Source organism: Physeter macrocephalus, chromosome 16 (genome assembly GCF_002837175.3).
Source record: "Physeter macrocephalus isolate SW-GA chromosome 16, ASM283717v5, whole genome shotgun sequence".
NCBI classification, from domain to species: Eukaryota; Metazoa; Chordata; class Mammalia; order Artiodactyla; family Physeteridae; genus Physeter; species Physeter macrocephalus.
Window position 1 is genome coordinate 21,816,785 of NC_041229.1, and position 12,552 is coordinate 21,829,336.

Sequence of the window (12,552 nt, forward strand, 5' to 3'; positions counted from 1 at the left end):
TGTTCTGGAGTAAAAATTATTTTGGTTAAGGCATGTTACGTTTTTGGTGAGATATCCAACTGAAAAGGTATTTACACCCAAAAATTGGAATTTAAAACAGTCTAGCAAATAAAAGGCAATAGATGAATGGTTTTTATAAAGTGAAGAATAATACATTTGCAGTATAAATCAAACTAAATATTTGATTTTTGTATTGAAAGAAATATGGAATAGTGAATGACATTCAAAGAATTTGGAGTTATACTTCTGCCCTGCCATTTGATATCCATGTGTCCTTGGGCAAGTGATGGAAACTTTTCTATAGAAATGAACTTTTCTATAGAAATGCACATATCTCCTAGTATTGTTGCAGAGGCTAAATAAGAAAATGAAAAGCGCAGGTCCTCGTGTCTACTGTATGTTAAGTATTCAATAAATCAAAAACAAATATAAATAAATCAAACTATCACTTTAATAAAGAAAATATTAGGTACATTATAGAGTTGCTTTTTACTGCCTACATATGATACCACTTTATTTTATAAATCAGATAAAAGTGTTTTCTCTTTTCTACTGATTTTCCCTTTGTTTTCATTGCAGATCAATGTAAGAGTAACAACAATGGATGCTGAGCTGGAATTTGCCATTCAGCCCAACACAACTGGCAAACAACTTTTTGACCAGGTATCATTTACCAAATGAAGTATGTAATTTTGACACCATAGTGTGGATGCTACTGCATACTTCTTTCTGTGTTTTTCTATACCTTTACTTATAATGCAACAATGTAGCACTTGGAATATTTCACAGTACCTGTTCAAATGTCTTGAACAACTGTAGGGGTTAGTCTTTCTCATTCCTAGATTTTGAGAGAGAGGACTTTTTAAAAATAATTATTAGCAGGTATTTATTTAACATCTGTTATGCAAATCATTGTAATGAGTACTAAAAGGAATTCAAAGATATTCTCCGTAGTCCATGAGTGGAATAAGTGGAGATCCTAGACAGAGGGTGTAACCAAGCAATGGGCTTGTGTTCCCGCAGCACAGAAAGTCAAACTCTTGACAGTGAGAGTTTGCAGCAAAGTAAGGGTTTATTGCAGGGCCCCAAGCAAGGGAGTGGGAGACAAGTCTCAGATCCACTCCAACCTGGTCTTTGAGTTAGAGGTTTTTTTTTAAAAGGGAAAGAACAAAGAAGCTGGGGTTAATCATCATCTTGTGACATTTTCTCTGACATTTCTTAATCGTAGAAGAAAGGATGTCTCTGGTTTATGATTCACTAGCCAGGTGGTCCATGACTTGGTTGTCTGTTAGCTTATTTTGCCCTGGAGAAGTAAGCTGTACATTAATGATGATATCTGATGATACAACAGCAATTTTAGTACATTAATGATATTATCAACAACAGCAGTTTTGGTCATCTGACTCTGGTTGATTAGTGTTCATTTAGCACAGGATTAAGGTCAGAGGGGACAAGAAAGGGAATAAAGTTGGATAGAGAGGTTAATCCTAAACTTGGTAGGGGAACTCGGTTTTAGGGGGACTTGGTTTCAAGGGGATGGCAGGAGCAAAGGCACAGGCTATAAACAGGCACCTGACAGCAGTTTGATGTCGTTGGCTCATAATATGCTAGCCTAGAATTAGAACATGTTAAAGAACTTGGACTACTGATATTGTCTTTTTGTTCTCACTCTTGAGAGCACATTTGAGCCACCCTGGGGAGCTTTCAAGAGGAAAAAAAAAGCAATGCTTGGAAACCACCTCTAGAGAGTCTGTTAGTCTGGGACCTGCTCTAAACTATTAGTATTTTTATTTAGGCTCCCTGGGTAATGCTGTATATAATGTTGTAAGTAATCAAGTTTCATTGAGAAAAGGAGGAAAGAGATTGGTGACCAGAGGTCAAGTGGTTAAGAAGTGAATTGATTGCAAAAAAGAGGAAGGTAACTTTTACATAAACTTTTATTGATACATATGAGCAGGAGAGCAATAGTCTGCGATCAAGCTTACTATTGACCTTAGAAAATGGGAGAGAGAGTTTCTGGCATTACAGCAATAAATAACATATTAGATAGCTACTGATCCAAAATATGATGAAATAGAATTTAAAAACTCCTGGGAAGTTGTTTCTTCTCTTGACAAAGTAGTAAACTTAATCTCTTGATTAGATAATTAATGAACTTGAACGCCCTGATAAAGTCTGTTTGGAAGATGAAAGGCTTTTTTTTGGTGTGAGTGAGCAAATTTTTAAGACAACAGCATAAGCAGCTGCATGCACCATACGTTATAGATATTTTACTTTTGTGAACTAATATTCACTTCTGTTGATTCTTCTAGGTCTCCTGTTTTGTAAATACATAGTCTGTCTTATTTGAATAAAAATGTAGATGCAGTTAGCATTTACTACTTCATAGCATATTGAAATGTTATTTATAGTGAGCAAAATGTTTTGTGTTAGTCAAGAACTAATCAGCAAGTGGGCCTTTTTGTTAGTGAGAAATAAAATATTTGTTTTTTACTAAGCAGAATTGCTTTAGTTTGGACATGAAGGAAAATGAAACTACATATATTATAATGCAGTAATATGTAGTAGTTGAAAAGTGTGGGCTTTGGAACCACACTGCCTGTAGTAGAAACCCAGCTGTAGCTCTTTGACTTCACACAAACAAATACTTTCTTTGCCTCATTTTTCTCATTTGTACAATTAGGATGATGATAACATTACTCCTTCAGAAGGTGTTTGTGAGAACTAATTGAGACTCTGTGTAAAGTATGTAAAACAGTATTTACTATACACATTTCATATTGTAAATGAAGAGGTCTAAATTAAAGAGTATTGTTATATGTTATGGGCTCTCTCAGCAATTAATTCTTGTAGTCCCTGTTCTATTTCCTGATAACGAGAGCCAGAATGCTAGGATCTAAAAGCAGGCGTTACCTTGGGTGTAGTGAGTATATGGGTGGGCTGTCAGGTCAGTAGGTTCAGGGTCAGGCCAGGAACAGACCTAGGGGTAGGAGTTCTGTCAAATGAATCCACCTGTAACAAAACCTCACTTCTGATTAGGATGTCAGCTTGAGGCCATCTGCCCTGTGGAGGACTCTAGTTGAGTGCTTGAGGCCCTTTGGTTTGCTCCCTGCTGACTCTTTCTTCACTGGCCTCCTCTTCCAGCTTCTGCTTGTGGGATTAGAATAGTAATACCCCAAGGAGTATTCAGCATGATCTGTTCGGATGCAAGAAAAAATATTAAAATGTTTGTCTATATTTTTGTCTTTCCTCTTTCAAATTATTTTTTAAAAATATGCTAATTTATTAGTGTGTTAGCATTGTATAACTTTTAAATAAATATACATATAATGCAGTTATGTGCCCAAGTATGTTTTTACTTGTAAGTTCATGATTTAAAGCTTCCTAGAACACTTTTAGAAGTAGGGAAAGATGGGGCCTCTTAAGGAATTTCACAACTGTGCTCTCTTATTTTTCCTGGTGTGTGTGTGTGATAGTCTGAAGTTAGTTAAGAGACTGTCCCTTGTGCCCCACTGTGGTAAGTCCCCCTTTTACTTAGCAGCATTGTGAATCACAAAAAGCCTGGAAACAGAAGCTGAGGCCTGTGCTTTGGTACACTTCTCTCTGCTGCTCTTGACATTTCCTACTCCTGCCACTCTGAACTGGAATGTTTTCTGTGGAGCTGTTGGGACAATCTATCTTTTGCCAAAGTTGAATTATCTGGGGTCTCTTTTGTCCACATTAAAGTTTTGGTTGTGACTTCCCTGGTGGTGCTGTGGTTAAGAATCCACCTGCCAACGCAGGGGACACAGGTTCGATCCCTGGTCTGGGAAGATCCCACATGCCACGGAGCAACTAAGCCTGTGCACCACAGCTGCTGAGCCTGTGCGCCACAACTACTGAAGCCCACACTCTCTAGGGTCCATGTGCTGCATCTACTGAGCTCGCGTGCTGCAAATACCGAAGCCCACGCGCCTAGAGCCTGTGCTCCGCAACAAGAGAAGCCACGGCAATGAGAAGCCTGTGTACCGCAACGAAAAGTAGCCCCCACTCACAGCACCTAGAGAAAGTCCACATGAAGCAACGAAAACCCGATGCAACCAAAAAAATAAATAAAAATTAAAAAAAAAAAGTTTTGGTTGTTTGGCATTGATCGGCATTTGCCATCAGTATGGGTCTTTATATCCCATACCATTCAGAAATTTTTCTTTTTTTTTAAAATGTAACCTTTCCTAGCACAGCTAAATGTTTTTTCTTATTTTTAATTATTTGCGTATGTCATGTCAGTAAGATTTTTAAACAGGGAGAGTAAACTGAAGGGTTCAGTTTGCTCTCTTGAAACCAAAAGCCTGACATGTTTTTAGATTTTTGACATATATACACTAGTATGTGTAAAATAGATAACTAATAAGAACCTGCTACATAAAAAGTGAAATTCAAAAAACAATTTTTGAGCCTAGACCCTGCCCCACACTCAAACGTCACCCCCACCACCCCAACTAGGCCCCAATCCACCCTAAACCCTGCCCCTGCCTAAGTTCCACACCCCACCTAAACTCTGCCACCCATAACCAAGGCTTTTTATTCTTCTTTTTTTTTTCTTTTAGATTGGGGTTCTGTTTTACCTTGTTGTTGATTCATTTTTATTTTTTCTAATCTTTTCTTTTTCTAATTTTTATCTTATTTTTTATACTTTGTTATTGTTTTGCTCCTTTTGGCTTGTTCCCCCCCCTTTTTATTTTGCTGTTGTGGTTTTGTTTTACCTTGTTGCAGTTGTTTCAATTATATTTTTATTTTTCTGAATATATTTTTATCTTTATTTTTTATTCTTTGTTATTGTACTGCTCCTTTTTCTCTCTCTCTGTTTTTTTTTTTGCCATGCCACCCAGATTGTGGGATCCTGGTTCCCAAGCTGGAGGTTGGGCCCGAGTTCTTGTGGTGGGAGCGCTGAGTCCAAACCACTGGACTAACAGAGAACCTCAGACCCCAGGGCATATTAATTGGAGTGAGGCCTCCCGGAGTTCATCTCGGCACCAAGACCCAGCTCTACCCAACTGCCTGCAAACGCCAGTGCTGGATGCCTCAGGCCAAACAACCAGTGAGACAGGAATACAGCCCTACCCATCAAAAAAAAAAAAAATCAAATGACAAAAAATATGTTACAGATGAAGGAGCAGGGTAAAAACCTACAGGACCAAATAAATGAAGACAAAATAGACAACCTACCTGAAAAAGAATTCAGAGTAATGATAGTAAAGATGATCCAAAATCTTGGAAACGGAATGGAGAAAATACAAGAAACATTTAACAAGGATCTAGAAGAACTAAAGAGCAAACAGACAGTGATGAACAACACAATAACTGAAATTAAAAATACTCTAGAAGGGATCAATAGAATAACTGAGGCAGAAAAACAGATAAGTGAGCTGGAAGATAAAATGGTGGAAGTAACTGCCGGGGAGCAGAATAAAGAAAAAAGAATGAAAAGAATAGAGGACAGTCTCAGAGACCTCTGGGACAACATTAAATGCACCCACCAACATTCAAATTATAGGGTTCCCAAAAGAAGAAGAGGAAAAGAAAGGGTCTGAGAAAATATTTGAAGAGATAATAGTCAAAAACTTACCTAACGTGGGAAAGGAAATAGTCAAGTCCAGGAAGTGCAGAGAGTCCCATACAGGATAAACCCAAAAGAAATACGCTGAGACACATACTACTCAAACTATCAAAAATTAAATACAAAGAAAAAATGTTAAAAGCAGCAAAAGCAACAAATAACATACAATGGAATCCCCATAAGGTTAACAGCTGATCTTTCAGCAGAAACTCTGCAAGCCAGAAGGGAGTGGCAGGACATATTTAAAGTGATGAAAGGGAAAAACCTACACCCCAGATTACTCTACCTGGCAAGGATCTCATTCAGATTTGATGGAGAAATCAAAAGCTGTACAGACAAGCAAAAGCTATGAGAATTCAGCACCAGCAAAGCAGCTTTACAACAAATGCTAAAGGAACTTCTCTAAGCGGAAAACACAAGAGAAGAAAAAGACCCGCAAAAACAAACCCAAATCAATTAAGAAAATGGTAATAGGAACATACATATTGATAATCACCTTGAATGTAAATGGATCAAATGCTCCAAACAAAAGACACAGGCTGGCTGAATGGATATAAAAACAAGATCCTTATATATGTTGTCTACAAGAAACCCACTTCAGACCTAGGGACACATACAGACTGAAAGTGAGGGGATGGAAAAAGATATTCCATGCAAATGGATATCACAAGAAAGCTGGATTAGCAATGCTCATATCAGATAAAATAGACTTTAAGGTAAAGACTGTTACAAGAGATAAGAAAGGACACTACATAATGATCAAGGGATCAATCCAAGAGGAAAACTTAATAATTATAAATATTTATGCACCCAACATAGGAGCACGTCAATACATAAGGCAAATGCTAACAACCGTAAAAGGAGAAATCGACAGTAACGCAACAATAGTGGGGGACTTTAACACCCCACTTACACCAGTAGATCATCTAGACAGAAAATAAATAAGGAAACACAAGCTTTAAATGACCGGATAGACTTAATTGATATTTTTAGGACATTCCACCAGAAAACAGAAGAATACACTTTCTTCACTAGTGCACATAGAATGTGCTCCAGAATAGATCACATCTTGGGTCACAAATCAAGCCTTGGAAAATTTAAGAAAGTTGAAATTGTATCAAGCATCTTTTCCAACCACAATGCTATGAGATTAGAAATCAATTACAGGAAAAAAACAGTTAAAAACACAAATACATGGCGGCTAAACAGTGTGCTGCTAAATAACGAGATCACTGAAGAAATCAAAGAAGAAATTAAAAAATACCTAGAAACAAATGACAATGAAAACACGACGATCCAAAACCTATGGGACGCAGCAAAAGCTGTTCTAAAAGAGAAGTTCATAGCAATTCAAGCTCACCTCAAATAACAAGAAAAATCTCAAATAAACAATCTAACCTTACACCTAAAGCAGCTAGAAAAAGAAAAAAAATAAAACCCAAAGTTACTAGAAGGAAAGAAATCATAAAGATCAGAGCAGAGATAAATGAAATAGGAACGAAGAAAACAATAGCAAAGATTAATGAAACTAAAAGTTGTTTCTTTGAGAAGATAACCAAAATTGATAAACCATTAGCCAGACTCATCAAGAAAAAAAGGGAGAGGACTCAAATCAATAAAATTAGAAATGACAAAGGAGAGATTACACCTGACACTGCCGAAATACAAAAGATCATAAGAGAGCACTGCAAGCAACTATATGCCAATAAAATGGACAACCTGGAAGGAAGGAACAAATTCTTGGAAAAGTACAACCTTCCAAGATTGAACCAGGAAGAATTAGAAAATATAAACAGACCAATCACAGGTAATGAAGTTGAAGCTGTAATTAAAAATCTGCCAACAAACAAAAGTCCAGGACCAGATGGCTTCACAGGTGAATTCTACCAGACATTTAGAGAAGAGTTAACAACTATCCTTCTCAGACTCTTCCAAAAAATTGCAGAGGGAGGAACACTTCCAAACTCGTTCTATGAGGCCACCATCGCCCTGATACCAAAACCAGACAAAGATATCACAAAAAGAGAAAATTATAGACGAATATCACTGATGAACATAGACACAAGAATCCTCAACAAAATACTAGCAAACAGAATCCAACAACACATTAAAAGGATCGTACATCATGATCAAGTGGGATTTATCCCAGGGATGCAAGGATTCTTCAGTATAGGCAAAAAAATCAATGTGATACACTATATTAACAAATTAAAGAAGAAAAACCATATGATCATCTCAATAGATGCAGAAAAAGCTTTTGACAAAATTCAACACCCATTTAATGATAAAAACTCTCCTGAAAGTGGGCATAGAGGGAACCTACCTCAGCATAATAAAAGCCGTATATGACAAACCCACAGCAAACATTCTCAGTAGTGAAAAACTGAAAGCATTTCCTCTAAGGTCAGGAACAAGACAAGGATGTCCACTCTCAACACTGTTATTCAGTATAGTATTGGGAGTCCTATCCATGGCAGTCAGAGAAGAAAAAGAAACAATAGGAATCCAAATTGGAAAAGAAGAAGTAAAACTGTCACTGTTTGCCGATGACATGATACTATACATAGAAAACCCTAAAGATGCCATCAGAAAACTACTAGAACTAATCAGTGAATTTGGTAAGGTTGCAGGATACAAAATTAATGCATAGAAATCTCTTGCATTCCTATGCACCAACAACAAAAGATGAGAAAGAGAAATTAAGGAAACAGTCCCATTTACCATCACAACAAAAAGAATAAAATACCTAGGAATAAACCTACCTAAGGAGGCAAAAGACCTGTACTCAGAAAGCTATTAAAACACTGATGAAAGAAATCAAGGTAACATAAACAGATGGAGAGAGATACCATGCTTCTGGATTGGAAGAGTCAGTATTTTGAAAATGACTATAGTACCCAAAGCAGTCTACAGATTCAGTGCAATCCCTGTCAAATTACCAATGGCATTTTTCACAGAATTAGAACAAAAAATTTTACATTTCGTGTGTTAACGCAAATGACCCCGAATAGCCAAAGCGATGTTGAGAAAGAAAAAAGGAGCTGGAGGAATCAGGCTCACTGACTTCAGGCTATACTACAAAGCTACAGTAATCAAGACAGTATGGTACCGGCACAAAACCAGAAATATAGATTAATGGAACAGGATAGATAGCCCAGAGATAAACCCACACACATATGGTCACCTTATCTTTGACAAAGGAGGCAAGAATATACAGTGGAGAAAAGACAGCCTCTTCAGTAAGTGGTGCTGGGAAAAATGGACAGCTGCATGTAAAAGAATGAAGTTAGAACACACTAAATAAGCTCAAATTGGATTAAAGACCTAAATGTAAGGCCAGACACTGTAAAACTCTTAGAGGAAAATATAGGCAGAATACTGTATGACATAAATCACAGCAAGATCCTTTTTGACCCCCCTCAGAATGGGAAAAAAATATTTGCAAATGAAGCAACTGACAAAGGATTAATCTCTAAAATATAGAAGCTGCTCATGCAGCTCAATATCACAGAAACAAACAACACAATCAAAAGATGGGCAAAAGACCTAAATAGACATTTCTCCATAGAAGACATACAAATGGCCAAAAAATACGTGAAAAGATGCTTAACATCACTTATCACTAGAGAAATGCAAATCAAAACCACAATGAGGTATCACCTCACACCAGTCAGAATGGCCATCATCATAAAATGTAGAAACGTAAATGCTGGAGAGGGTGTAGAGAAAAGGGAACCCTCCTGCCCTGTTGGTGGGAAAGTAATTTGATACAGCCACTATGGAGAACAGTATGGAGGTTCCTTAAAGTACTAAAAATAGAGCTACTCTATGACTCAGCAATCCCACTACTGGGCATATACCCTGAGAAAACCAAAATTCAAAAAGAGTCATGTACCACAGTGTTCACTGCAGTACTATTTACAGTAGCCAGGACATGGAAGCAACCTAAATGTCCATCAACGGATGGATAAAGAAGATGTGGCACATACAAAAAATGGAATATTACTCAGCCATAAAAAGAATGAAATTGAGTTATTTGTCATGAGGTGGATGGACCTCGAGTCTGTATTACAAAGTGAAGTAAGTCAGAAAGAGAAAAACACATACCGTATGCTAACGCATATATATGGAATTTTAAAAAGCGGTACTGATGAACCTCATAGCAGGTCAGGAATAAAGACGCAGACGTAGAGAATGGACTTCAGGGCATGGCAGGGGTTGGTGGGGGGAAGCTGGGATGAGATGAGAGAGTAGCACGGACATATGTATGCTATGTGATGTAAAATGCATGGCTAGTGGGAAGCTGCCGCATAGCACAAGGAGATCAACTGGATGCCTTGTGATGACCTAGAGGGGTGGGATAGTGAGAGTGGGAGGGAAGCTCAAGAGAGAGGAGATAATGGGGATATATGTATACATTTAGCTGATTCACTTTGTTGTACAACAGAAACTAACACAACATTGTAAAGCATTTATACTCCAGTAAAGATGTGAAAAAATTAATACACAAATAAGATAGAAAGGGAAAAAACTAAAGAGAAAACTGTAAGAGAGAGTTAACGTTAAGAGAGATAAACCAATCAAATAAAAAGTGTGGAGTTTGGATTGTGGCTCAAGAAGCCAACTATTAAGAAAAATTCATAAGACCGTAAGAAAAACTTGTGCTCTAGATATTTGATAGCAAGAAATAACTGCTAATTTTTTTAGGTGTGAATAATGGTATTTTAATTATGGTTTAAAAAATGAAAGATTCTACAACGCTGTGAGGGTATGAATGAACAAAACATATCTTTAAATTGTCATAATACAAATTTACCACAACATAAAACAATTTGAAAAAATGACTTAAAATGATAAACAAATGCAATTTGTAAATCTCATTCTGATCCTAACTGGAACAAATTAACTGTAAAAAAATATATATTTTAAAAATAGCAACAGAAATTTCAGCATATTAGGGAACTACTGTTAAGTCTTTCTGGTGTGATAATGGTATTGTAATGTTTTACTTTTGTTTTTATAAGACTCCTTATGTTTAAGAATTTTAAAATGAAGTATTTACAAATAAAATGGTGTATCTGGGATATGCTTCAAAACAGTCTGAGAGGGGAGAGGTGCTGTAGATGAAGCAGAACTGGCCATGAGTTTCTATCTATTAAAGCTGACTGATGAGTACATTTACACTATTGTACTATTCTAACTAACTGCTTATTTGTATATGTTTGAAGTTTTCAATAATAAAAAGGTTTTTAAAGCCAAAAAAGGTAAAAAGAAATATTTATTATTTTAAACCAAGAATGTTTATTCCTTAAGAACTAATGTTGAATCTTTTTGTAAAGCTTTTAAAATCTTAATAAACTCTCACCTCCCTCCTTTTATTTTAAATATAGAATTAAAAATATGCTTTTGTTGGCCTCATCCTAGGTGTGGATTAATAATCCTAGTTTACCACTTTATTTACCCTAATACTACTGAGTACCTACCAGAGGCTAATCATTCTTGGAGATGACATGGATATTAAAATGAATAAGGCAATAATCTCTGTCCTTAGTTTTAAACAGTCAAGGAGGGTAAATAGACACTCTATTAAGAATATTTAATTATGATAAAATAAATGTTCAAATAGCAGTATAGGTAAAGTACTATGGGATTATCAATGATCAAGTGATTAATTTTATCTAGATGATAGGAAAGCTTCATTCACGGAAGCATGTTAGTTGAGCTGGGCCTTGAAGAATACATTATTTAACAGGTAGTAAAAGTACAGAAGAAACATTCTACACAGGGGAAGAAGCACGACCAAAGGTGTAGAAGTGTAAAATTTATGGTGTGTTCCAAGGATGGTTTTTTGCTCAGTGAGGGTAGAACATAGAATATATGATGGTGAATGAAGGGAAGTAGGAATGGGGGTGAGATCAGCAGCTGGATACCCTGAGGCATGGCATTTACATGTCCTCAGAGACTCTTATCACCAAAATAATACTATTGTCTGGGTTACCTAACAGTATAGTTTTGGGGGTGGGGTGCTAAACTGAAATAGGAAAAGTGGGATTATGACAGCTCTGTGTCTGTTCCCCAGATTCTTCTTTTTATCTGTTTGGGTCAAGATGGGAGATGAGAAGGAAAAGGACATACAAAAAAGTGGATCAAATAAGATTGAAATGACACTACAAAATTTAATAAACAAAACCTGAATTTAAATTTTCAGAAACGTTCCTTTAATTACTATGTTAAATTTAGGAAAGATCTTTTCTGTAGCAAAAGAATAAACCTATAATTTCTATGTAGTTTTGTTTTTCTTTTGAAGTATAGTGCCATCCAGTTGTGAATGTTGAACTGAAATTGGCTTTTTTTTTTTTTTAAGGTGGTGAAAACGGTTGGTTTGCGTGAAGTCTGGTTTTTTGGGCTGCAGTATGTGGACAGCAAGGGCTATTCTACGTGGCTTAAACTAAATAAAAAGGTAAAACATGTATGATAACATCCAGCTAATAATTAAGGTTCTTTGAAGTTATCATGGTCATGAATTTGTGCCAGAAAAGCTCAGAGTCTGATTGATTTCAAGCTTCCTTTTACAGTTATCTCTGTGAATCATTAGAGGTATCATGTCTTTTAATTTAGTAAGGTACCATCAACTTATCATCTTCGAAGAAAGAAATGTTCATTTTTGCTATTTGAAAACTCAGAAGTAAAAAATATTATGAGGTGTTACTTAGTACTTTGACCTTAACTTAAACATCTTCAGGATAAGCTTCTCAAGAGAAATTTCAATTTGGTTATTAGTTAGGATCTGTGAACTACTGGTCACATTCATGAGCATACTTTTTCACACATACATTTTTTACAGGTTTAGAATCTTAATAGATTTAGAATCTTATGTTTTACATCCTACTTTGTTCCAAAGAAGTTTATGTGACTGTGGTCAGTTATTGTGAACTTAATATTTTTGACAGTACTTG

General features: G+C 36.2%; 1 protein-coding gene across 2 annotated transcripts in view; it reads left to right on the top strand.

Moving 5' to 3' along the window:
• The first annotated feature begins 576 nt into the window (after nt 1–576).
• Nucleotides 577–12,552, top strand: part of RDX (radixin) — a 47,977-nt gene continuing 36,001 nt past the window's right edge. The window contains exons 1-2 of one of the 2 annotated variants that reach the window (XM_024131309.1): nt 577–663; nt 11,961–12,056. In XM_024131309.1, the coding sequence (XP_023987077.1) occupies nt 601–663; nt 11,961–12,056 (159 nt within the window). In that variant the 5' untranslated portion in view covers nt 577–600. The remainder of the gene's footprint in view (nt 664–11,960; nt 12,057–12,552) is intronic. The other variant, XM_007117896.2, reaches the window with a different exon arrangement.